The 23,531-nt window shown below is 45.3% G+C and overlaps 2 protein-coding genes across 18 annotated transcripts in view; both read left to right on the top strand.

The window, feature by feature from the left end:
* The window catches only part of EP400 (E1A binding protein p400), a 56,941-nt gene extending 50,024 nt beyond the window's left edge, over positions 1–6,917 (top strand). For 13 of the 17 annotated variants that reach the window (XM_079322436.1, XM_079322434.1, XM_079322433.1 and 10 more), the window contains 6 exons: positions 93–299; positions 601–796; positions 1,106–1,236; positions 1,654–1,821; positions 2,559–2,636; positions 4,423–6,917. In XM_079322436.1, coding sequence (XP_079178562.1) covers positions 93–299; positions 601–796; positions 1,106–1,236; positions 1,654–1,821; positions 2,559–2,636; positions 4,423–4,695 — 1,053 coding nt within the window. In that variant the 3' untranslated portion in view covers positions 4,696–6,917. The remainder of the gene's footprint in view (positions 1–92; positions 300–600; positions 797–1,105; positions 1,237–1,653; positions 1,822–2,558; positions 2,637–4,422) is intronic. The other 4 variants (XM_079322431.1, XM_079322439.1, XM_079322426.1 and 1 more) reach the window with 3 other exon arrangements.
* A 102-nt stretch (positions 6,918–7,019) lies between these two features.
* NOC4L (nucleolar complex associated 4 homolog) lies at positions 7,020–14,481 on the top strand. Its single transcript, XM_079322451.1, has 15 exons — positions 7,020–7,164; positions 7,248–7,371; positions 7,454–7,560; positions 7,815–7,922; positions 8,053–8,202; positions 8,753–8,852; positions 9,148–9,182; positions 9,286–9,336; positions 9,872–9,983; positions 10,335–10,395; positions 10,873–10,983; positions 12,193–12,356; positions 12,701–12,783; positions 13,515–13,628; positions 13,936–14,481. The coding sequence occupies exons 1-15, from the start codon at positions 7,069–7,071 to the stop codon at positions 14,050–14,052; spliced, it is 1,533 nt and encodes a 510-aa protein (XP_079178577.1). The 5' UTR covers positions 7,020–7,068; the 3' UTR covers positions 14,053–14,481.
* Positions 14,482–23,531: the final 9,050 nt, after the last annotated feature.

The raw sequence follows: 23,531 nt of genomic DNA, 5'->3' as shown, positions 1-23,531 counted from the left end.
AGAATAGTTCTCCTTTTAAGCTTTGGATTCATCTCCATTTCTCTCCTGTAATGTAAACCATTGGAAATGATGGAAGTGTTTGATTTTTGCAGGAGCAGCTGATCAAGTTGCAGAAGCAGAAGCTGCAGCTCCCCCAGCAGCAGGCAGCACAGCAGACACAGCAAGGGGCACAGCAGCAAACAGCACAAGTGCAAGTGCAGCAGCAGCAGCAAACCCAGCAGCTCACTGCTGTGACAGCCCCTCGTCCCGGCGCAGTCCTGACGGGCACCACGGTCACCAACCTGCAGGTGGCACGCCTGGTGAGTTGGCTTTGGCTTGGCAAAAAGTCTCAAACATCTCACTCTTGGCTGGTTTAAATGAAGTGGGCACTGATCATTCACACTCACAAGTGCCCTTTGCATTGCTCTGGCAGTTCAGTAAGAGCAGCTGTAACATAAATAGCTTTTCATTGTACTTACCCGTTGATGCCATCTCTGAATTGTGTCACTGTACAGGAGCCATTACATTTAGAAACATTTACAGCTATCACTTTATAATCACCTGTTATATGCAGCAAATCTTTCTGTGCTTGTACAATAATCTTCATTCCTTACTGCTTAGACTCGTGTTCCTGCTTCCCAGCTCCAAGCACAAGGACAGATCCAGGCCCAGACTCCACAAGCAGCACAGGTTGCTCTGGCAAAGCCTCCAGTGGTGTCTGTTCCAGCTGCTGTTGTGTCATCTGCAGGAGTCACCACACTCCCTGTGACTGTTGCAGGCATTAGTGTTGCCATTGGGCAGCCACAGAAAGCAGCAGGTATGTGAGTGCAAGTTGGAAATAGGAAGAATTGTATTTCATAGCAGTCTCCTGTAATATAGGCATTTTTTTTCCTTGGAGAAGGATTGTTTTTGGAACAAAAAATTAGCTTACTCATGACCTTAGATAAGAAATTTTCTCCATTGTTATTCTGTCTTATTCCCATTAGAATCAGTGGGTTGTTAGTGCTCAAAACTGTGCAGATATAGAAGTCTGTAAAAGTAGAATCTGTGTTTGCAAGCTGTGATTACTGGGACAAAGCAATAAACTGAAGACTCTTACAGTTCTAATTATTTCTGTAATTTTCAGGAGGCCAGACAGTAGTTGCACAGCCACTGCATGTCCAGCAGCTGCTAAAACTCAAGCACCACCAAGCAGCACAGCAGCAGAAAGCCATCCAGCCCCAGGTTGCACAGGGACAAGCTACTGTGCAGCAAAAGGTACCATTGCCTGCTCTCCCATTGACTTTTGCAATGGTTCTGTGGTTGTAAAGCTTTGGCTCTGGATGACCAGGACACTCCTAGAGAGTCAGTCAGGATTTCTGGGGGTGAATCTTAGGTATATCTAGAGAGAACAGGTTCTCAGGTGCTTCATTTTTTCTGCAAAGTGGTTGGTTGTTTGGTAGTTTGTACTGTGTATATTGTGTGTAAGAGGGAAGCTTTTCATTAAATACTTTTAATTCTGAATACTTGTGTAAATGTATGAAGGCTTTCATCTGGTGCTCATTTTTTTGTTGCTAATCCTGGGACAATTTTTTTTCAGTAATTAAATGTAATTAATCTTTTTTTGCCACATACCTGTTCTTTAAAATATACCTATCTTTTGTAGTAACCGATGTCTTTTTTTCTCTTGTGCAGATAAATGCTCAACAGGTTACAGTCCAGACCCAACAGCAGACTTCACAGCAGCAAAAAGTAACTTATGCTACACAGCCTGCCATTAAAACACAGTTCTTAACAACTCCAATTTCCCAAACCCAGAAACCAGGTGGAACCCAGCAAGTGCAGGCCCAGATTCAGGTACAGGTAACACAGGTTTACACCTTTAAACTGTACTGGGACTGGAGAATTATAAAGACTTCAGGTGAGGTAGAATTTAGCACCCACTCATTTTAATTCTAGTCACACATTCATTTAAACTGACTCTTTAATAAAATTCATTGGTGCTGATTTTATGGCCTTACAGCAGGTCAGAGCAACTACAAGCTGTAAGTTCACCTTTCCTCTTTGAATTAAATAATTGAGTCACTCTTTTTTATTAGGCAAGGGATTCCATACTGTGTTACTAAGGAAAATTCAGAGTGTTGCCTGTTTTGGTGCTGCCTCACAGCCTAATCTCTGGCAGCCAAGAGTGGGTGACAACTCACATATTTTATTTTCTTCATAACTGAATCAGCCTAACTGAGGAAAAAGAAGGGGATTAGGAGTCAGAAGCTTTACTCTTTCAAAAGTGTCTCCCAGATAATGTAACCTGTTAGAACTCTCATGCTTCCCTCAATTTTATAGGTAGTAGGGAGGAAGTTACTCTGTTGTAGTTAAAATTAAAAATATTTTTCTTCCTCCCCTAGCTAAGTTCTTCAGTTCATGGGTCTAAAAGATTTCACAAACATTCAGTTTCACTGAAAATGCCAAGCTGCAACTTACCATGAGCAGGCCTTTGGGAAGGGTTTCCCTTGGTAGAAGTTTTGCTGGATGTGGTATTTTGCTGCTATCAGCAGCTTTTCTATTTTGATCCAATCTTTCTTTATTTCACATCACTACAGGTTGCAAAACTCCCACAAGTGGTCCAGCAACAGGCTACTGTTGCCAACATTCAGCAGATGGTTTCAGTTTCCCAACAGGTAGGTTCTGTTCTTGTCAAATATAGCACTAGAAACAGGATCTTTAGAAAAGCTGATTTTTTTGGGATGTGTGTATTTTTCACCTTATGTGTAGCATTGGCAGTATTTTTGAAGGAAATAGCAATTGCCTTTCTATAAAAATAAGTCTGGTACTGAATCACCTGAGGTATATTCTCTGGTCTAAAACTTTTGTAGGTGTAGCAATGCTTGTTCATCACTGTAGTTAAACTGAAAAACAAGTTTTTAAAGGTGTTTTCTAAAGCTGAAAGGATTTTTAGGAATTGGTTTCTGGTGACATGTAGTCAATATAGCAAATAATTGAACTAATGGGCACCATCTGATCTTTTTCCACAAAAAATAGGACAAAGTGAAGGTTAGAAGTTGTTTTGTTTCAGTTCATAGTGCTGTGCCAAGGGCTCTGTAAAAGGCAGAGTGCTGTGGTAGCTGCTCCAAGTGTGTCCTGGTAGCAGACAGGGCTTGGGCAGGAGAAAGTCAGGTGGTTTGGTTCCCCTCCCTTAAGGACCAGGCAGTTTCATTAACACTGTTCAGAACAATGTCATCCAGATCATTAGCAACAGGCATAGCTCAGGCAGTTGATTGGCAGAATGATTTCACTTTGGAGGGTGGATGAAGTTCTTGTCTTTGGTGCACAAAAATCTGGGCCAGTTGGTTCTTAATCTGCCACAGTTTATAGTGCAGTGTTTTAGTGGAGAATAAAATCTGTGACTGCTTATCTCAGAGTGGTGATAAAGTGGTGTAAGGTGTCTGATAACCACCTCAGATGTGAGTGCTTCAAGGGCAAAGTAGACAGCAAGAAGTAAAAACCTCATCAGTCAGCACAAGTTGAGTTGCCCTCTGTAGTCAAGAAGAGCTTCTAGATAATTTTCAAGTCATCAGTGGTAGGGATGGGACTGTTGGAGACTGTGACAAAAAGACAAATAGTTTCTCTCCCATGTACATCAGTGACTTCAGTGGCAGTAGGTTTAGGCCATGATAAATATTTTTTAAACTATGATCTTTGTGTGTATGTGGCATTCTTTTTATCTGCATTTTTAGTGCTTTCCACTGGAATCCTTTTGGGTCATTCAAGAGTTAATTTTGTCCGTGGAGAAGCCCTTGTAACTTTGTTTGGCTTCTGCATCTGACAAAGGCAGCTGAAGCTGCTCAGTTTTCATTACCTTGTCCTCTGAACAAGGAGATGTTGATTTTTTTCTCCCTTGCTCTGGGATAGAGCTATGAAAATTAGATGTCTGGATGGAGTCCAAACTATTCTATCCTAAATTGGCAATAGAGACTGGCAGCTGTAGTCTGAAAGGGTAATGGCAGAGACTGGTGGGAAGCCTCAGTGACTGTATTTATTGTCACAACATGGGTGCAGAATCAGCATTTTAACCTCTTTAGTCCTCTGGCTGTCCCTCTGTTCTTTTCCCTGCTCCTTCATTTCTGCAGTACAGGAATTTTCCTGTGTGTCTGGTAGGGTTTCTGTACCTTTCATCTGCCTTCTGAATGCATCTGAGGGCATGTCCTTGGATTTGCACTGCAGAGACCCGAGTTACAGTCATCTTGGCTCTTAGTTCTGATTTATAAGGCTGTAGAAAATGTGACAGAATGGTGTTTCTCAGGGAAACCACAGAGCCTCTGTTCCCAGAATCATTGTCTGAGATGTTTGTCAGTTAAGAGAACAAATACCTAAGTAAGTAGGATTCCTTCTGTAAAGCAGAAATGTAATAACTGCTCAGTTTAATGCCTAACTATTTTGTAATTGCCTTTTCATCCTGATGTGTAGGTACAAGCTCAGCCCCAAACTGTGACCCTTTCTCAGACAACAGCAGGTCAACAGCAGGTTCAGGTGATCCCTGCAACCACTGCTACTGCTCAGGTCGTGCAGCAGAAGCTGATCCAGCAGCAGGTGGTGACCACAGCATCTCCCCAGGTTCAGGCTCCAGGTGTACAGAACCCAGCCCAGACACCAGCAGCACCTGAAGCCCAGAGTCAGCAAGCAAAAGTACAAATGAGGACACCGACTGTCAGATTAAAGGCACCTACCAAACCAAGTTGAACTATTGCAATAACAGGGAAACACAGTATTTTGTGTTTGCTGAGACAAGTGAGAAGCTACTCCAAACATCCAAATGAAGAAAAAACACCTCTATTTTTTTTTTTTTTGTAGCAGAAGGTTTCTTGCTGGTGAACATTTAAACATGGAAACTCACATATAACTTCAGTGTATTAGCAATTGTTTAGCACTCAAACTCTGTACAAGATGCATTCTGCCTGTGTTCTCTGTGCTCATTCAAACCAGATAAAGCAAGCATTATTTAGGTTGAAATTCTGCCCAGCTTCTCAAAAGTGAAATGGTGATCTGCCATAAATGTCAGTAAGATCCATCACTGTTGAAATACCACACCTGCTCCTTGCTGATGTTCAGTGTGTGCTCAGTACCCACAGTGAAGCCACACTAAGAACCAGGTGTGGTTGATACAGCACAGTATTTTCCATCTGTACAAAAGCTCTGTGTTGTTCTTCCCTGTGGTAAATGCCCCTGGAAGATCTAACACAGGCTTGAAGTGTTCCCTACAAAGTTTAGCCAATAAATGTGAAAACCTGTAAGTATATGTAATTAAAAAGGAAAAAAAAAAGGTTTCATTCTCCATTTTTGTAAGTCTTTTAAAATGTTTGTTAGTAGTTTTTGTGTACAGTTTATTGAATCACCCAACCTGTGTGCTCATTCCCATATTTCACTTTAAAATAATGGATATTTTAGGCATGAGCTGAGTAAATACTGTGTTGATAGTAGATGTGTATTAAAGTGTAGCCCATTTTTTTTTGTAAAAGAATTGTTCAGTAGATGCAGCTAAACAGATGATCCATAGCTGTTTCTCATGGGACTTCTGTCACAAAAAATCTCCAGCTGATAAAATCAAATCTCTCAGTTTCATTCTGCTCTCACAACATGTTTAAATGTTCAGTACTTTTTACACGGCTTTCAGCTTGGGGGTGGGGGGCTGGGGGAAGGGGAGAATAGTGAAATTAAATCTAAGACTTAATTCTTCAACTGTGTAAAGAGTAAGATCTAACTTTTGTACTATTCTTTTACTAAAGCTAATGATGAATGTATCTTCAGGTGGGTATTTTGGATGTGAATAGAGCGTGGCCTCTTCCTCCAAATCAGTTTGCCTTATTGTTATGGAGAAAAAAAAAAAAAAAAGAAAAAAGCTGCATAGAACTGTGGGGGGTTTCTTTACTTTTCTTGCTTACAATGAATAACAGATTTTGCAAACAGCACTGAGTGAGGAATCAAAAAGCCCCTGGTGGCTTGAAGGGATTTATTTTACTTTGGCCATAAAACTGCACAACGTGTAAAATCCAGACAAAATTGCAACATTCCTTTTCTGAGATGGTTTTAAAATTATTTTTCCATTCTGTGATCTTTTTACTCTTTTAGGAAAGGAGCCTGTTTAAGGGCAAGGAAAGCATATATTTTGTTTTTACCTCTGTATGTCCACACTTGTTGGTACCTGGCAATGCACATGGCTTAAACAAGAAAGAATTCTCAGCCAGCTCCTCTGTGTTCCTTGGGATAGGTACAGCCAGTTCTGTTCAGATCACACATGTAAACATCGGCTCAGGCTGCGTTCCTGATTTTTTTATTTTATATCTCTTTTGTCCTGCATACTTTTTTTCTTGGACCCTCTGGTCTACAAATACAAGGGCATTTTGTTGTTTTTTTTTAAGCTGTTTTTGCATGCAGTAGTATTCCCCTGACCCTGCTAAGCCCTGCCCTGTGCCATCCCCTGAACCTCTCGGCCAGCCGGGGAGCCGGCATTGCTGACAGCAGAGTAGTTTAAAATGCAAAGCAGATGCGGTGGTAATGGATAGTGACACTGTGTACAGTATAGCCTCGCTCATCCAAAAATATTGCTTAGTTAGCCCCAGTTTTACTTTTAAGTGTTTAGCTTTTATGATGTGCATGAAAGTCGGGGTGGGGGGGAACAGTTCCAGCAGTGGGAGAGCTGTTGGCTACGTCGTTGTGCTGATTTGGTGTCTAAAGAGGCGATTGTTTCTTGTTTAGGTCAGTTGATGAAGATAAAAAGTCACCATCCTATCTTTTTTTTTTTCCTTCTAATATATTTTTTCTTCCTTTCGATGTGTCTTTCTCCCAGGAGTGTGTTAGGAAGTCAACCTGTACATAAGTGATGAACATTTGTACTCGACCCAGTAGGCTGATAAGGAATAGTGCTGTATCCTACCTGAAGGTGTAATAAAGTGTACATTTTTATACCGCCGCCTCGCCCTGCTTTCTGTCCGGGGAGGAGGGCGGGTTGGAGGACGGACCGATCCCCATCCCCTTCCTTTTCCCCGTCCCCGTCCCCGCCCGCTGCCGGCCCCGCCTGCGGGCGGAGCGGCCGCGGCTCCTCCTCTGCACGGCAGCATGGCGCGGGAGGCCGCGCTCGCCGCCTGCCTGGAGGCCGTGCTGGGCAGCCGCCGCAGCGCCAACCGCGTCTTCGAGCTGCTGGAGCCGCTGGCGGTGCGGGGCCGGGCCGGGAGGGGAGCGGGCTGAGGGAGGGAGCGCGGCCCGCCCGCCGCTCTGGCTGACGCGCCGTTCTCCAGGGCCAGGAGGAGCCGGAGCACATCGTGAGCGCCGCCAGGACGTGCAGCCGGCTGTTCGGGGCGCTGCTGCAGCGGCGGGAGCTGTTCGTGGGGCCGCTGCCCGAGCAGGACGCCTCTCTGGCCGGTGAGCACGGGGCGCGACCCGCGGCGCTGCCGCCTCAGCGCGGCCTGCCCGAGCCCGGCCTGTGTGTGTGTGTCCCTCACAGAGAGCTACAGCGCCGAGGACAAGTACAGGATATGGATGAGGCACCGCTACAGGGACTGCGTGGGCTGCCTGGGGGAGCTCATGGGGCACGACTCCTTCCAGGTCAAGGTAGGGTTGGCGGGGCTCCCGGAGGTTATCGCACTGTATTTCAGTGTGGGAGAGGGGCAGGGCTGTAAGACAGCACTGATGCTCTCACTCACCTCTGCTCGCCAGCAGCGAGCATGCAGCTTGCTCAGGAAATAAAATAACATCTCATTTCATTCTTCCTTCTCTTGAAAGTTGCCTCCTTTAGGTTTGACCCCTGGTGTTCTTGTTTAGATGGGGTTTTTTTTTGTGATGTTGCTTTCTTGATTTTTTTAAAGGAGTTGGCACTCTGCACCCTCATGAAATTTGTCGAATTGGAGGCACAATATCCATTGATCAAAATAGAGTGGAAGGGAACTTTAACTTTTCCATGTGACCTGCTTAAGGTAAGCTGCAGAACTGACAAGTCCCTCCTATCAGTGACCTGATGGCACACAAACTCATGTTCCCTCAGCCATCTCACTCTGCTCCAGTGAGACACTGACTTGTTGCTTTGCTTTGCAAACCCTTTGGTAGGTAGTAGTTGATGGTTTGCTTCCCAGCAAGGAGGACGCCTCGCTCCTGATCTCGCGCTTCCAGGAGTACCTGGAGTACGACGACGTGCGGTACTTTGTCATGAAGGCTGTCACTGCCAGCGTCGGGCAGGTCATGCAAAAGACCAAGGAGGTAACCAAAATTCTTCCTGCTCAGGTGGCTCTGGATGAGCTGCTCTGGGTTGTGTGTCTTGTGTGTGAAGCAGGGAGGAATTAGTGGTATATGGAAATATTTGGAAGCCAGAGAAGTGAGTGTGCCCACTGAAGGCATTGATTTTTTTCTTATGTATGTCAGTATGCCAAGACTGGCTTTACTCTGAAATTGAAAGTATTTCAAGACACATACTGTTCTGTCTGGCCTAAGCTCTAGCTTCTGTTTTACTCAAAACTCCACAGCTTGGGTGGCACACAGAGAACTTTTAATTGTTTACTCTGGTGCACAGGAAGAATCTGCTTCCTCCATTGGATCTACAGTTTTGTTAAACCAGAATAAGTATAGAGATAAGTTTCATGTTGCATAAACAAATAATACTCCAGGTTGAGACTTCAACAGAGAATATACCATCAACATTTTCCCCTTTCCTAAATATATTCAGTACTTGGAAACAGGGCAGTATTGAAGCCCTCTGTTGCTATCTGATGTGGAACTTGCTTCATGTTTGTTTATATGCTTTTTTCCTCAGAGGCCACTGCCTTTTTACCAGCAGAATGTATTTTCCCTCATCTCACCCATTAATATGCCAAACAAAGAGTCTGAGATGGTCAAATTTATGGTCAAGCAAGGTTAGTAAACTCTGCATGAAGGACTGTGTGGGAAAAGGAAAATCAGGTTTAAGATTTATAGTGTGTAAAGACTTGACTATTGTTTGCTGATAAAGAATGCCTGTTTCTTTGATCACTGTGATTCAAACAGTCTTAAAAATCCACATTCCTTAGTATACAGGGGTGTCTGTTATGGCCTTGTATCAAATTCAGTACTTCAGCCCAAGTTTTTAGAGCATCAAAGGGCTAAGTTTATAAGGGTCAATTTTTTGAATATCCATTTTGAGTTTAACATCTGGTTTCCCTTTCTTCTTAGATAACCGTGAGGAATTGAAACTTTCAAAGCTGCAGGTAACTGTTCATTTGGTTCATTAGAATGGAAATTTTGTTTGCTTAAAATAAAGCATTATTTGTACCAGTATGTTTAACTCACAGTTTGCAATTCTGTTTTAAGGCACACAAACATGTGTTTGAAAAAATGTGGCTGACTTTTTTGAAGCACAAGGTGAGTGCTACTTCTGCCACTGGTCTGCATCACTCTTTCATTTAAGGATTGCTATCCTTAGCAATTGTGTCCAGCCTTGCACAAGCTGCTGGTAGGACCCCAGTTTGTTTTGAATGTTGGGTGGGAACAGCCCAATGACCATTTCTGTTGGATCACTCTGCCAAGAAACATGACCTGATATAGGGCCTGCTTTTTCTCCTTACTCAGCCTTTTTTCCCTGCCTGAAATGTCTCAGCCCATAAGGGTAATCTGCAGCATAACAATCTCTGCTCACAAGATGAAGCTTCCCCAGCCTTTTTCCTGGTGATTTTCCCCATTTGAGTGATGACACTGTTAGTTGTGACCACCTGCTTCTTGAATAAACTTAGCTGGTGTCACTTGTAAACTCTCCCATTTGGGAACTGCTGCTGCAAGCTGTTCTGTATTTTCCTGGCACATTCCCTTCTGCTTGTGCATTGCCCTTTTGAGCCACAGGTTGCTGCTGCTGTTTGAGTTCTCTCTGCATGCTTGTTTCTCTCTGTTTTGTCCTTCACAGCTGCCCACTGGCCTTTACAAAAAGGTTCTTGTCATTCTCCACGACTCTGTCCTGCCTTACATGAATGAGCCCACTCTTATGATGGACTTCTTGACAGTGGCCTATGGCATAGGTGAGTGGGAACAGCCTTTTATCCTTTGTGCACTTCCACATGGACTTGGAAGCTCTGCTGGATGCAGCACCATGACCTGGGTGATGGAATAGGTGTATTTTTGGCTGGGATGGAGCTAAGGAACTAGGGTCAACTCCACTGTCCCTGAAAGTGAGATGGTTTTACCTATGTTTGTCAATGTCATTGCTCCTTGTGTATAAAGAAAATCATATTTAAGGCTTTGGGGAAGAGTAAAATACTGGAGTGATTTAGTTCAAATACAGAGTTCAGCCAGTGTTGCTGATCCAAACACAGGATCCACAGATTCCTGCAGAAATGTCCTCTCTGAGTTTTCTGCCTGTTTTCTTACAGGTGGAGCAATCAGTCTTCTAGCCCTAAATGGGTTGTTTATTCTGATTCATCAGCATAATCTGTAAGTAAAAAGAGTATATTGTTTAAAGGAACATGGGTTATGTCTTTATATAAGAGGAACTGAAATGGATTCACCACACCTTCAGGCTTTGAAATTCCCCCATGGGAAAGCCAAACTGCACAAGAGGCTCAGGCTGATATTCTCTTCTCTAGACTGTGGTTGCTCAGCACTTAAAAATCGATTTCCATTGATCTGATTCCAGGGTGAAGCCATAGTCTTTGGTGTCCCTTTCACTGCATCCTGTACCATTTGCAGTCACTGGACATGGCTTCACACCCTAAAGGTGGCTGGGCACTGCAAGAGCCATAAATTCACCTTGCAGCTTGTTTTCAAGTGGTGACTGTAGAGGGAAGCCTAAGAGAGCTAAACAGAGCATAGCAGTGGGCTGGGGTGCTCTTATTGAAAGCACAAAACCATTTAGACACAGTCCCTCTGTACACCACTAATGGATGTTGTATTTTTCCTTTTTTTCAACAGGGAGTATCCTGACTTTTACAAAAAGCTGTACAATCTGTTAGACCCTTCCATCTACCACGTGAAATACAGAGCTCGCTTCTTCCACCTGACTGATCTGTTTTTGTCCTCCTCGTAAGTAGCACCTTTCTTCTGTGTGCTCACATATTTTCCTCCTGCTTTTCTGTTCTTGAACAGTCTCCAACACGTCTGGGTTTAATGTATTCAGTGTGCCTGCTGGATTAGATACATTTTTATGGAGAAAACTGAATCCAAGATTATTATTATAGTCTTGTGTAATTTTTCATGTGCTATTTTTGAAGATTTGCCTCACAGCCATAGATTTTCAGAAAGGAATAATTGCAGTTAGTTATCAGAGTTTGAGCTGCAAGTGCTTATGGATGTGTTTTTGATCTCTGTTCCACTTTGGGTGAAAGTGATGAATTTTCTGTCTTGTCTTTGTAAAAATGGAGAAGTAAAATTTGCAGGCTTTTTATAGATTACAAAGCTGTTGATAAATGGGTGGCTTTTTGCAGACATAAAACACTGAAATGTGAAGTGTTTGACAGCCTGTCTTGATGTTGTCAGTTCACTGTACACAGGGAAGAAACTGAATAGGCAGCTGGTCATATAGTTGCTGTCATATGTTATAAAATAAACCAGCAGTAACACAGCACCAGGCACTTCATATCCAACCACTTGTATTCCTGGTGTACTTTGGAGGCAGTGACAAGACCTGTGGGTAACTTTGTTGAGCCTTGCAGGTGGTGAAGTCTGAGTGACTGAAAATTGTTGTTTTCATCCCAACCCTTCTGATGTGAAGAGGAGCTGGTTGCTGTTAGAAATTTGCATTTTTACCATTAAAAAAAAAAAGAATTATGCTGCACATTTATACCACATGGGAGCTTTATGTTCTCATTAACAGCTGCAGTTCTTGGAAGTGTTATGTAAATTTAACATCATGGCCTGTGTATTAATTAAACCCACAAAATGACATAAGAATATAATTAAGGTTGCCTGGCCAAGCACTCAGAAGTTTATAAAAGGACTGAATAAAGTTTGCTGTTGTTTGCCATGAGAGTGGCTGTGTACAGGGGCTGTGCTTGGCACATGTCAGGATTGAATCTCACAGTGATCTGTGGTTACTCATGCACTGAATATAAACTCCCCCCCAAATCTGTTCCAGCGAGCTCACAATCTATTGCTGCTTAGAATCCGGATTCCTCAAGCTTCTCTTGATTCCATAGCCAGAAAAGCCTGGCGAGCCCCCTGACCTCTCTCTGAGGTGCTGTTGGGGTGGCTGCCAGGACAGTGACAGGCTGTCCCTGCTGTCCCTGTCCCCAGGCACCTGCCAGCATACCTGGTGGCAGCGTTCATCAAGCGGCTGGCGCGGCTGGCGCTCACCGCCCCTCCCGAGGCGCTGCTCATGATCATCCCCTTCATCTGCAACCTGTTCCGCAGGCACCCCGCCTGCAGGCTGCTGCTGCACTGCCCAGGAGGGCCTGCAGGTAACAGGGGAGGGGGCTAATGCCTTGGGGACTGCATACAGAGGAGCATTCCTGTGCAGGAAAAGGGGAGATTGCAGTTCTGAGGTTTGGAAGGATCACTTTCTCCTGTCTCTTGAGTTTGTGAAGGGTCAACAGGCTCCTGTGAGCTCTTTAAAAGTAACATGGTTCTGTAGTGCTGCCAGCAGTGACTCTTGGGTCATGCTGGGATGTGTCAGTTTGTCCCTGGACCATGAATGACTTGGGAAGGAGCAGCTCTGGCTGCAGCAGTACTGTGGGCCTGTGTTCCCTTTGGGTTTCTGTACTTCACTTGAGAGGTATTAGCTCTGTATCTCCCATTTCCTTAGATATGTCAGAAGATCCATATGTTATGGAGGAGGAGGAGCCATCTGAAAGCAGGGCTTTGGAGAGCTCTCTCTGGGAGATTCAGGTATGTCATCCCAAAGTGAGCATCTGGGTCTGGTATGGGTCTCTTCCACCCCTGCTGCTTCCTTGATGTGTGTTGGAAGTGGACAGCCCCTCATGAACCTGCTTGACAAATGTCTTGAAAATGAGATGAATTTTTACATCATTTTCTGTCCTAGCAAAGGATTCCATACACTGGAGAAATGTGCATGCTAATTTAGTGAGTGGCTTGTGAGCACACATTTGAACTTGCAGTTCACAGCTGAAACAGGCTAAATAGTGCAGATGTACCAGGCTTCTCCTTTGCTCTGGAGGGGAGAGGAGCTTGGTGAGCACTGATGGAAATGAATTGAGTAGAGCCAGGTTATCCTCTGGAAATGGATAAGGATTTTGTGGGAAGCAGCAACAAGAATGATGTGCAGGAGCTGGAATCCTGGAGAGCTGGAGCTTGAGTGTGGCATGAGGGCACTGTGAGGTAGCAGAATTGGGTTGTGCAGTGTAGGCATGGCCTGTGGATGAATTTGTCTTGAGCTGGATGTGACCATGTGAGAGGAGCCTTTGACATGTTTGAACAATGCCTGAAATGAGGATTTCTTGAAGCTCTGTAGCAGCATGTGCAGCAAACTTGGATCTGATGGAATTTGATGGTCACTGAAGATTTGACCAACAAATGGGCAGACTCCTGTGTGGGAATGCAGATGGATCTGTGTTACCCTGTATTTATTAGATTATCTCCTATTTGTCCTGCTTTTTCAGTCCCTCCAGAACCATTATCACCCAGATGTGGCCAAGGCAGCTGCTGTCCTGAACCACTCCCTGTCTGAAATTGAGGATGACATATCAGGGCTCCTGGAGCTCTCAGCTTATGAGGTAATGGTGCTGTACCTTTGTAAATGACTGGAACAGAGGAAAAGATACTCTGGATGCAGCAGCTGTGTCCTGTTCATCTGCCTTGCTGCTGGGGAGGGAACTACACTGACTTGGTTACCCAGAACCAGGGCAAACCAGGAAAATGTTCTGTTAAATAACAGCATGAGCAACAGTGGTGACAGGGCTGCCTTTTTCTTTTTTGAAGTGTTTATTTGCTGGATGTTTTAAGACTTTAGAGTGAGCAGTGTTACTGGGGTGAAAAGCTTGTACTGAGTTTTGACAATATTCCCTGGTTTTTGTTTTGTAGCTTTTTGATAAAGAAGTAAAGAAAAAGGCTGTTGATGTGCCCCTGGAGTTTGAGCAAGTTCGAGGTTTGTTTGGGAAGAAAAATGATATTTTTGCAGAACACTTCAGTTTAGACTGATGCCATCTCTTACCAGAACACATCTGTCAGCAGCTGGATCTTAGGGACACTCAGAAAGTTCCCATGTGCTCAGCAGCTCTGTGAAGAGAGCTGCACTGCCTGAGCTGCAGCCTTCTGCAGTGCCCCTTGCACTGCCCCTGGATGGACTTTGCTGTGTTTCTCACACCTGCATACTGCTACCTGGTGTTTGGGGGGATTTTTCCTCAGAGCAGGGGTTTCTGGGTTTGTTCATGGCTGGGATCCCAGTCTTTCCCCCAAAGGTGCTGGTGCTGGCTGTGACCAGGGGCTGCATCAACAAACATCCCACTGCTGTTCCATGGGACTGAGGGGAACTGCATTCTCTGACTGCTCTTATTTTTCAGATATTTCACTTTTATATTAGAGCTGACAGCCTGTTTGTAATAAATGTCTTCAATACAGAAGTGTAAACACCTGATGTATTATAATTATACTTTTATATGCACTTTTAAGCTCATCTTCAGAGGGATGTTTATCTTCCTTCTACTCAGCACTCCCACGTTCAAGGCATTGAAACTGGTTTGTCTGACAACTCAGAAGATGCTCAGGAAATCCATCTCTGGAACATTGCTGGTGTTCCTTCCTGTACATCCATCTCATGCACTGAGGTTGCTGGATTCCAAATGCTCATGAGCTTTGGAAGTGAACATAATCCTGGTACCTGCTGTAGCCAGGGAGGCCAGCTGATGTGCAGTGGGAGGCTAATCCTTGAGTTTTGCTTCAAAATGATAAGCAGCTTGGTGTAGTTTTGCTTGCAGCCTGCATGTGTTTTAGGAGCTCTAGCCAGACTGTATCCAGGGGCTAATAACTTTTTAACTCTACTGCTACTGGATGCTTTTGTTAATTTTTTCATATACTTCCAGAAGTCATGCAGAAATTCCATTTGATAGGGTTTCACCCAAGGTTTTAAGATTGAGACAAACTCATCATTAACAGCACAGATGAACTCAGGACTTTTTTAAAACTCATTTTCAACAATTTAATGTTGCCTCTTCAGATTTAAACTCTGCTTGCATAATTTGAAATCATATTTTGTGGAAGAGTAAATTAGAATCAAGAAAGCAGAGGCCAAGAAATTCAATTTCTGGCAGCCAAGTCTAGTTAAGGAAAGCTGCAGCTGTCTTGGAGACACTGAAGTGTTACATTTTCTTCATCCAGTTTTTTTCATGCTTTCCAAACAGTGGACGTGTGGTCACAGTGTAGAGCTCTACATCTCTTTTTTTTTTTTTTTCTTTTCTGGTGCTATTGAATTCAGCTGGGGTGTTTCTGAGGATTGATATTTTTCCTCTTTTTTCTTTGGAAATCTCTTTGGTGAAAAGTCAATGCTGCCTCCTCCCTAGCCAGCCTGTTTTTCTTCTTTGACTTCTGGTATCTGAGGTAGGAAGGCAGAATGGTTGAGATGTAACTTTCAGCTTGGGAGGCTTCAGTTCAGGTTCACCCAAGCCTTTTATTTCATCTCTGAGATGTATTTCCCTTTGCAATGGGGTTTTGTCTGAATGTGCTTGGTAAACATCTTGGAGTGCTCTGCTGTAGCAATGGAAACCACACTGCTCACTTTGAAAGAAGTCAGTGTATATTCTCAGATAAAATGAATTACTATATTTAATGAATGTCCATGTTGAATGGCTTTCTCTGCCTATTTTTATTTTATTCAGGTTGGCCCCAGTTATATCTGTGTGTAATTGCTGGTGAGCAGTGTCATTCACTTCTGTCATTGTATTGACATTCAGGGTCCTTTTTGAAAGCACAATTATTAAACCAGTTGGGCATGGGGCAAATCCAGGTCTCAAAGGGCTGAAAATGAAGGAGTTTGGTTGGGTTCTGTGTGGACAGAGGGTAAACAGAGTGTGCTCAGGGCTGTGTGACCTGTGTCCCTGTCTGTCCTGGGGCTCCTGGCACTGAACAGGGACACCCTGCACGTGGGGCAGGTGGATTTGGTAGGGAATATGGGAAGCAGCAGCTCCTGCCTTGTGGTGTGGCCCTCTGCTGCCTGTGGGGGAAGCCTTGTAAATGAGACCAAATGACCACAGCCTAAAGCATTTTCCAAGCACAGGAAAAGGGGTGCCATGGAAAGGGCTGTTTCTCAGGAGGATTGCAAAGGCACCAGCATTTCCAGTGTTCCACCAGCTGTGGATCCCCAGCCCCACACTGCAGTGAGCAGTGACTGGATTGGAGCAGTTGATGTTTTCCAGAGCATTCCCAGTGCCCTGTGTGCTGCTCCTGCTGACACTGAGGCAGAGCCTCAGGTTGGCACAGGCTGTTTCCAGATTCCTCAGCACATTTCAGTGCTGAGCTGGAAATGCTCTTAGTGCTTTACCTCAAGTATGTGCAGCTGACCTGGAGTGACTTAATTATTTTGTGATGATGCCTGGCAGTCCCTGACAGTCCCACTGTGCTTGGTGCAGACAATCAAACCACAGACAGCTCAGAGGAGCTTACAGCTGAAAGCCTAGGTGCACTTCAGATAAGCCTTGAAGGTCTTCCAGGGATGTCATCACCCAGCTCTGATGCTGCACTTAGCTGAGCAGCATTTTTAAACCAGCTCTTAGGTGGGGATAGCTTTAAGCCCCTGCCTGTCCTTGGAAAAACATTCCACCTGGTCTTTCATCAAGCTTTTATCTTTCAACTTTCACCTCTTTCCCCTCAATAGGAGGCATCAGGGAAAAAAATCAGCAGTTATAAATATTAAAAGTTTCATCTGCACAGAGTAAGCAACCCTTATCAGACTGTACACCTGCTGCTGCTCCTACTCCACAGGTCTCCACAGACTGTAGATTATAGATGCTTTAATCATGGGGTGTATTAACTGGAAGGCCAGATTGAAGTATCAGGCAGAGAGTGCATAAGTCACTCCTGTTATTATTTGATTTTTATCAGATGCTGGGAGGGGTGAGAGGGCTGTTCTGGTGGTTTTTGTTGTTGTTGGGCTATTTCAGTGAGAATAAAAGATAATTGTATGAAAACATTGATATAACCTCGCAGCCTCCCCACCCATCACTGCCTTGGTCCCCCAACAAAGGGTAACAATAAGGTCTCTGATTCAATGCACAGCTCTTTGTTTATTTTCCTGAGCTTCCATTCCAAGTCATCCCAGCCTGGCTACAAAATAGAGCTGCTTGTCAAGAGTATGATGTGATTTATCTGGGGAGTCAAAGGTTGAGGTGACCACAATGTTTGTGTTAATCAGCTTAGGTTCCTACTTTTAGGATATTCATTGGGAGATAGAGGGAAGTGCAAATTCACATCTGTAAATGAGTGCTGCTATTAGCATTGAGGTGGTTTCATATCCCTGAGATAGTGCAGCCATAACCCCTGTGTTTACCTAATTTGGAAAAACAAGCTCTCAGTTAATTTATAGCCCTGTTCAGGCAATAAGGGCTACAGGATCTCAGTTCAACTGACACTAGCCTTTTCCAGCACTATCATAATCAATATTCATTAACTGAAGCCTATTGGACTTGGAGATTTACTGCTATTAATAAGCCAAGAGTCTATCTTTCTGTAGGTTATGAAGAAAGTTTGAGACCTGTTACTAAAAAAAATTGCTTTTCTGCAGTTTCTTTGCCCTGTCCCTGGGCCATACTTGTACCTCTAAAAAGAGAGTTCTGGTGCGTGTGAATAGAGCCAAAAGAGATAAAACCAGAGTGAAACTGCCTTCCTCTTCCAGAGAAATAAACTCCAGCAGACAGGATGTTCTGGTTGATGGTGCATGCAGAGATGTGAACGTCATCTCAGTCCTAACAGAGTTAAAAGCTGCAGACTCCACGTCCTGCTGGTTATCCCCATTTTGTTGATAAATGCACAGAGAGAACCTTATCAAAACGAGCAGGCTGCAGACCTGCTAATGGAGCTGTGCTTGTGCTGAAGGTAATTGATGCCTCAATAACGCCAGGCGTTATCCAGAGAGCGGCTGGAGCCGTGCGAGGAGGAGCATCAATCACGGGTGCTCGTGTTTAACTTGTATCAAATATTTAGGTGGGTGGCAAGGTGCATTCTTGGGCTGCTCTTGGGAAAAGTGTTGAGCTCCGAGATACAGAGCGAACGAATCATCACATCCCTTTTCCTACATCAGTTTCCTGCACACCGGGAGTGTGAGGATTTATGTTTTAGTCATCTCGGCTGGAGATGGGAGATCCCGTGTGCTGTGCTGTTGGAAGCAGAGGTTCGATGGCCGAGCGCTGCTGTTCCCAAGCGGGAGCCTTGCAGGTGATCAGAGTGACAGCTGCGGTGTCCCTGCAGTGACAGTGCCATCTCACCTGGATGGGAGGGGCACAGTGCCGTGGGGAACGGGGCTGGCCCGGCCCTGTGGCCAGTGAAGCGGGGCCGGTGGCCACTAGAGGACGGTGCAGACCGGGCGGCGGTGCCCGCTGTGCTGCGCGGGGCTCCGTGCGGAGCCGGCTCCATCCTGCTCACCTCCATCCTGCTCGCCTCCATCCTGCACACCTCCATCCTCTCACCTCCATCTCTTCACCTCCATCCTGCTCGCCTCCATCCTGCACACCTCCATCCTCTCACCTCCATCTCTTCACCTCCATCCTGCTCGCCTCCATCCTGCTCACCTCCACCCTGCTCGCCTCCATCCTGCTCGCCTCCATCCTGCTCACCTCCATCCTGCTCGCCTCCATCCTGCTCCCCTCCATCTGCTCGCCTCCATCCTGCTCACCTCCATCCTCTCACCTCCATCCTGCTCACCTCTATCTGTTCACCTCCATCCTCTCACCTCCATCCTGCTCGCCTCCATCCTGCTCGCCTCCATCCTGCTCGCCTCCATCCTGCTCACCTCCATCCTGCTCGCCTCCATCCTCTCACCTCCATCCTCTCACCTCCACCCTGCTCACCTCCACCCTGCTCACCTCCATCCTGCTCGCCTCCATCCTGCTCACCTCTATCCCGTAATGATGGGGGCTCTCAGGGCTGAGGGTGATGGAAAGAGGGAAAAGCAGAAATTCCGGAGCAGCCGGCTGTGCTGTGGGGTTGTGGGGAGGTCAGTGGGGTGACCTGAGCCCCATCCTGTGTGTCCTCGCTGTCCCGGCAGTGCTGTGCAGGGGGCAGGGAATGAGCACACGCTTTGTGAGCCGCAGTGCCCATCCTTCCTCCAGCACTGAGCAGTGAGGTCGGGCGGCTCCAGCCCTCCCTCGGTGACCCGAGTGTCCCCAGCTGCAGTGTCTGAGCCTGCCTGGCCCTGCTCTGCTCCCCAGCCTTCCCCTGCTTCTTCACAAAGTAGCCTCATCTTTATGTTTTTAACCATGTCCTAAAAACGTTCAGTCCCAGTTTAGAAAAATATTCTGGTTCAGGATAGTGTTTAGATATTTATGTGTTTTAAATATCTTGGCAGATGAAATGTAAATCTGTGCTTTAGAGCACTTGAATGTCTTTAACATTGCCCTGAATTCCTTGCTGAGGGACTGGGCTGCAGAGCACCCACCAGAGTGTTTGAGCAGCACCCTAACAGGGAAAGGCTGCAGCCCCAAGCACCAGGCTTGTCCTCAGAGCTCCCTCAACCTACACAGCAATTCCACCTCCAAAATCCTTATGGCAAGGCAAAGAACTCAGTGCAATCGTGCAGCAAACCTGCTGGAGAGGCTCTGTCCCCAGAGCTGCTGGTTGTACAGGAACCCCTTTATCCCTCTATAATGCATCATAAAGGCTCTCTTGATATTTTTTTACTGCATATAGCAAAACAGATTTGGATTCTGTTTCTGTTTTAGCTGGTTCTAACACCATTCATCATTGCTGTATCTTAACAGGATCTTACTTTGATAATAAGACTCCAAGCAGTGATGAAATAAAGTGAGATTAAAATAACTACATAATAAAGTTCCAGATTAATCTGAAACTATGGTAAATCTTTCAGGGCTGTAGAAAGGCAATAGCTAAGCTGCATGGGCTCAGTGTTCAGTGAATGACTGTGATAAAATGTGTTGATCCACTTTAGAGCTTTATGTCTGTTTAGGTATAATAACCATAACTACAGTTCAGCTGCAGTTTGGCACCTAAAAAATATCCTTTGAATTTATAACTTGTTGCATGTCTTTTGTTTGGCTTTTAAATATTTGAAAAAAAATTCCAAATATTTGAAAAAAAAAAAAAGAGTTCTAGGTGATGGGTATTGACTCATTCTGCTCCCATTCTGCTCCCATCCTGCTGGGCACACATCACAGGCTTGCAAACCTTGAATTGCTTGCTGAACAAATTGCAGATCATCTTGCTTTACAGAACCAATGGTATTTTTTGTATTCTTTGGATTTACTGTTGATTCCTTCAGTTCAGATCAGTGATCCAGCACCTGGCTCTGTTAGTGTATTGATTAGTTCAGAATCCCATCTGCCACTTCACTGCAAGGTATTGTAAAGGTATCACAAATCCCTGAAACATTTCCAAAGGAATAGCAGAGCCTCATGTCTCTGTGCCAGTGAGCATCTCATGGATGAGCTCTGATGATGGAAGGGGAGGAAGATTACTGGAGCAGGCTTTTAAAAGTGAGAGTGGAAATTATTTTAGCAAGCTGATCCAGCCAGGAATCTCCCTCAGCCTGGGTCACATCAGCTCTCTTGTTGCTGGAGTTCTGCTCAATGAGATGAAGCCCTGCAATGGCAGAGTGGCACAGCTCATGGTGGGCTCTCCCATTTCCAGCAGGTCTGTTGTGCTAAGCCCATCCCTTCTCCATTCCATGGCTCTGGCATCCAGCAGCTCTGCAGCAGGGACCTGTGTGTTCCTTGTTTGGAAACCTGAGCACTGCCAAAAACACCCAGGAGCCTTGTACAGGCTTTGAGCAGGGGTGGAAGGGGGATCAGACTGCAGAGCTGGCTCACAAAGGGGTTTTTCTCCACCCAGGCAGGAGTGGCAAGATGGGACACAAGAAAGGGCCCAGCAGACACGTCAGATGCAGAGCTTTGAATTGCTTGAGTGACATTAACAGAGAGGACTTTGTTCCCCCTGCTCTGCACTGCTGCAGAGCACTGCCTCTCATCCTCTGGGGTGGACCTGATGGGTGTTGGGGCTGCTCCTAAGAGCCCAGACATCAGTGATGGACAGACTGATGGACAGAGCTGTCTCATCCAGTCTCCCAGTCAGGTATGTGGGTTCAAGCACAGTGGTCAAATCCTTCTCCCCAGTTTAACATCCCTCTCCAAGGATTCTCTTTCTCCCCAGCCTCAGAAATGCATTTCAGGCCTTCTGAACCAGCTGATGTTAGAGAAGGAGACTTTGAATTTCACACATGCAAGAAATTGCCCCTGTAGGCTTGAATTACTTATAGAGGATAAATGATGCTGGAATGTTAATGCACATTCCAGAGGGGATGATAACTTCACTAAGTGCAGCCACACTGCACCAGAGATGAATTCAGCCTGGGGTGTTTGCTGGCAAGCACGGCACCATCCATTCCTATTTATTCATCCCAAAACCTCAAGTTTGTGTCGACCTGTGAGCCAGGAGCATTCCAGAAGACAGCAGGGAGTGGGAAATACCAAAGGTGTGTCTGTATATTGGAAAGGTTATTGCTCCCTTGGTAAAAGTGGTCCTGAGGGTTGGCAAGTCACTGGTGAGTGGAGCAGCTGGAGCTGGAGAGAGTCCATGGGAGGTGAGAGGATCAGGGCTGGAAGGCTGCTGTCAGACAGAGCAGCAGGACCAGGGTTCCAGTGATCCAGGACTAATCCTGACCCTGCCTGTGACAGGCCAGAGCAGCAGTGGGTACAGTGTGGCTGGGAAGGGAAGGTTGATTTGCCTGGCAGAATGTGCATTTTAATTGCTCATTTTCTTGCCTTTTATATGTGATTCGATTGTGAATTATGTTTTCTGCATTTGTAATTAGAGGGTAGAGCAGATGGTGAGGTTTTGTCTGAAGTGATGTAGCTGTTGAAGTAACTCATATTCCTGGCTGATAATTTCCTGGAAGGGAGTGTTGTGACATGGGAGTTGCTTGAGGGGAGTCCCACTTTCTAAATGGTCTGGGACAGAGCTTTAAATTATAAAAACCTGCTCTGTCCCACTGAAATCAGCATCCAGGGTGGTTTACACCACCTGTGAAACTGTTCACAGGGGAGGAACTATTTCTCACTTACACCTAGAATTCCTGCTCTCAGACAGGATGTGACAGATGGTGAGCTGGGTCTGGGGGCTCTGCCTCATCCTCCTGTCCTGCACTGGGAGGCAGCATTCTGTAATTCAAAACTTACAAAAGTTACAAAGTTGAAATTTGGGAAAGATAACTTGGAAAGCTGTGGGAGTTCCCTCAAGGGTGGCATCACTTTGTGCCTCTCTGTCAACCTGACACTTCATCCATCAGCTTCCCACTCGGTTGGTGATTTGCAGTGAAAATGTTGGAGTAGAGTCTCAAAACAGAGCAGATCCTGACTATATTTTTGAAAAAGAGAGAAAATCCTTCCTAGAAAGTTACTTAAATATGTTTTAGCCTTTCATCCATGTCTTCTTTTACCAGACACAGCTTTCAGTGATATGCTAGTAGGCAGAGCTGAGAGCTCAGCCAACAAACAGCTCCCAAAATAAGCTGTTCTGCCACCTTCCAGCCTCCCACCTTGGGAAGATGAGGTGTTTCCCATCCCACTGCCTTTCTCCACGACGTCAGACCTTCTGCTTCCCTTTAGAATCCCTCAGCCTTCTTGGTGAGGCTCAGGGAATGCTGACATTCTGCTCCTTTCTGCAGGACATGCATTTGTGACATTCATTTCTGATAAAAGGAAGAGATGGAGTGTCACCTCTGCTGGCTGTGGGCTGAAATGTTTGTGGGTGAATGTCTCACAGCCCTGTCCTGCCTGTCCCACTTTACAGGAGCTCCTTGTGCAGTGCCACCCCTGGGTGGGGTGGCACGGGGCAGTGCAATTCAGGGTGAAATTCAGGCTCTGACTGCATAAATCCCTGAGGAATTTACCCCATCTTGGTGCATCCTGACCTTCCTGCACATCCTTATCTCTGACCTGGAGCCTGCCTCTCCCTCCCTAGGCAGTGCTGAGGCACAAAGGAGCACTGAGAAAGTCCCATAATAAATCAAACCCACTTCTAGGGGTGTGTGCCTGCTCTGGCAGGGCTCTGGGAGGAGGCATGGGAGGTTTCCAAAGGGAGTTTGCTGGCTCAGATGGTCTGATGGCATCCTTCATCTTCTGGAGGGATGCAGTTACTTACCTGTTCTCTCTGGCTGGTGCTTGTAAACACTCACAGATTTTTATTTTTACTCCTTAATACAGCAGCTCTGTGAGCTCTTCCATTTGTAAAATGTATCTGAAGAGAAAAAACAGGAAATATATTTACAAATGTACTCTCAGGCACACATATATCATTTAAGACAACAAATAACTAGGAAAGAAGAGGTAGTAGTAATTCACTCTCGTTTTTCCTCTGATGTTTTTAAATGCCTCAAGTTTTCCTCTTATAGTTTACGATGCTATCATGCTCCTGTCTAAACTACCACCTTAAAATACATTCTACATGGTTATTTTCTCCAT

The sequence above is a fragment of the Erithacus rubecula genome (assembly GCF_903797595.1).
Source record: "Erithacus rubecula genome assembly, chromosome: 19".
Lineage (NCBI taxonomy): Eukaryota > Metazoa > Chordata > Aves > Passeriformes > Muscicapidae > Erithacus > Erithacus rubecula.
The sequence above is the reverse complement of the archived record's forward strand: the minus strand, read 5'-3'. Positions and strand labels throughout refer to the sequence as shown.

Excerpts from the sequence above, each read along its gene's own strand:
- NOC4L (XM_079322451.1), top strand. The coding sequence starts at position 7,069 with ATGGCGCGGGAGGCCGCGCTCGCCGCCTGCCTGGAGGCCGTGCTGGGC. Across the intron at positions 7,561-7,814 it reads ACGACTCCTTCCAGGTCAAG|GAGTTGGCACTCTGCACCCT; the intron begins GTAGGGTTGGCG and ends ATTTTTTTAAAG. Across the intron at positions 13,629-13,935 it reads TGGAGCTCTCAGCTTATGAG|CTTTTTGATAAAGAAGTAAA; the intron begins GTAATGGTGCTG and ends TTTGTTTTGTAG.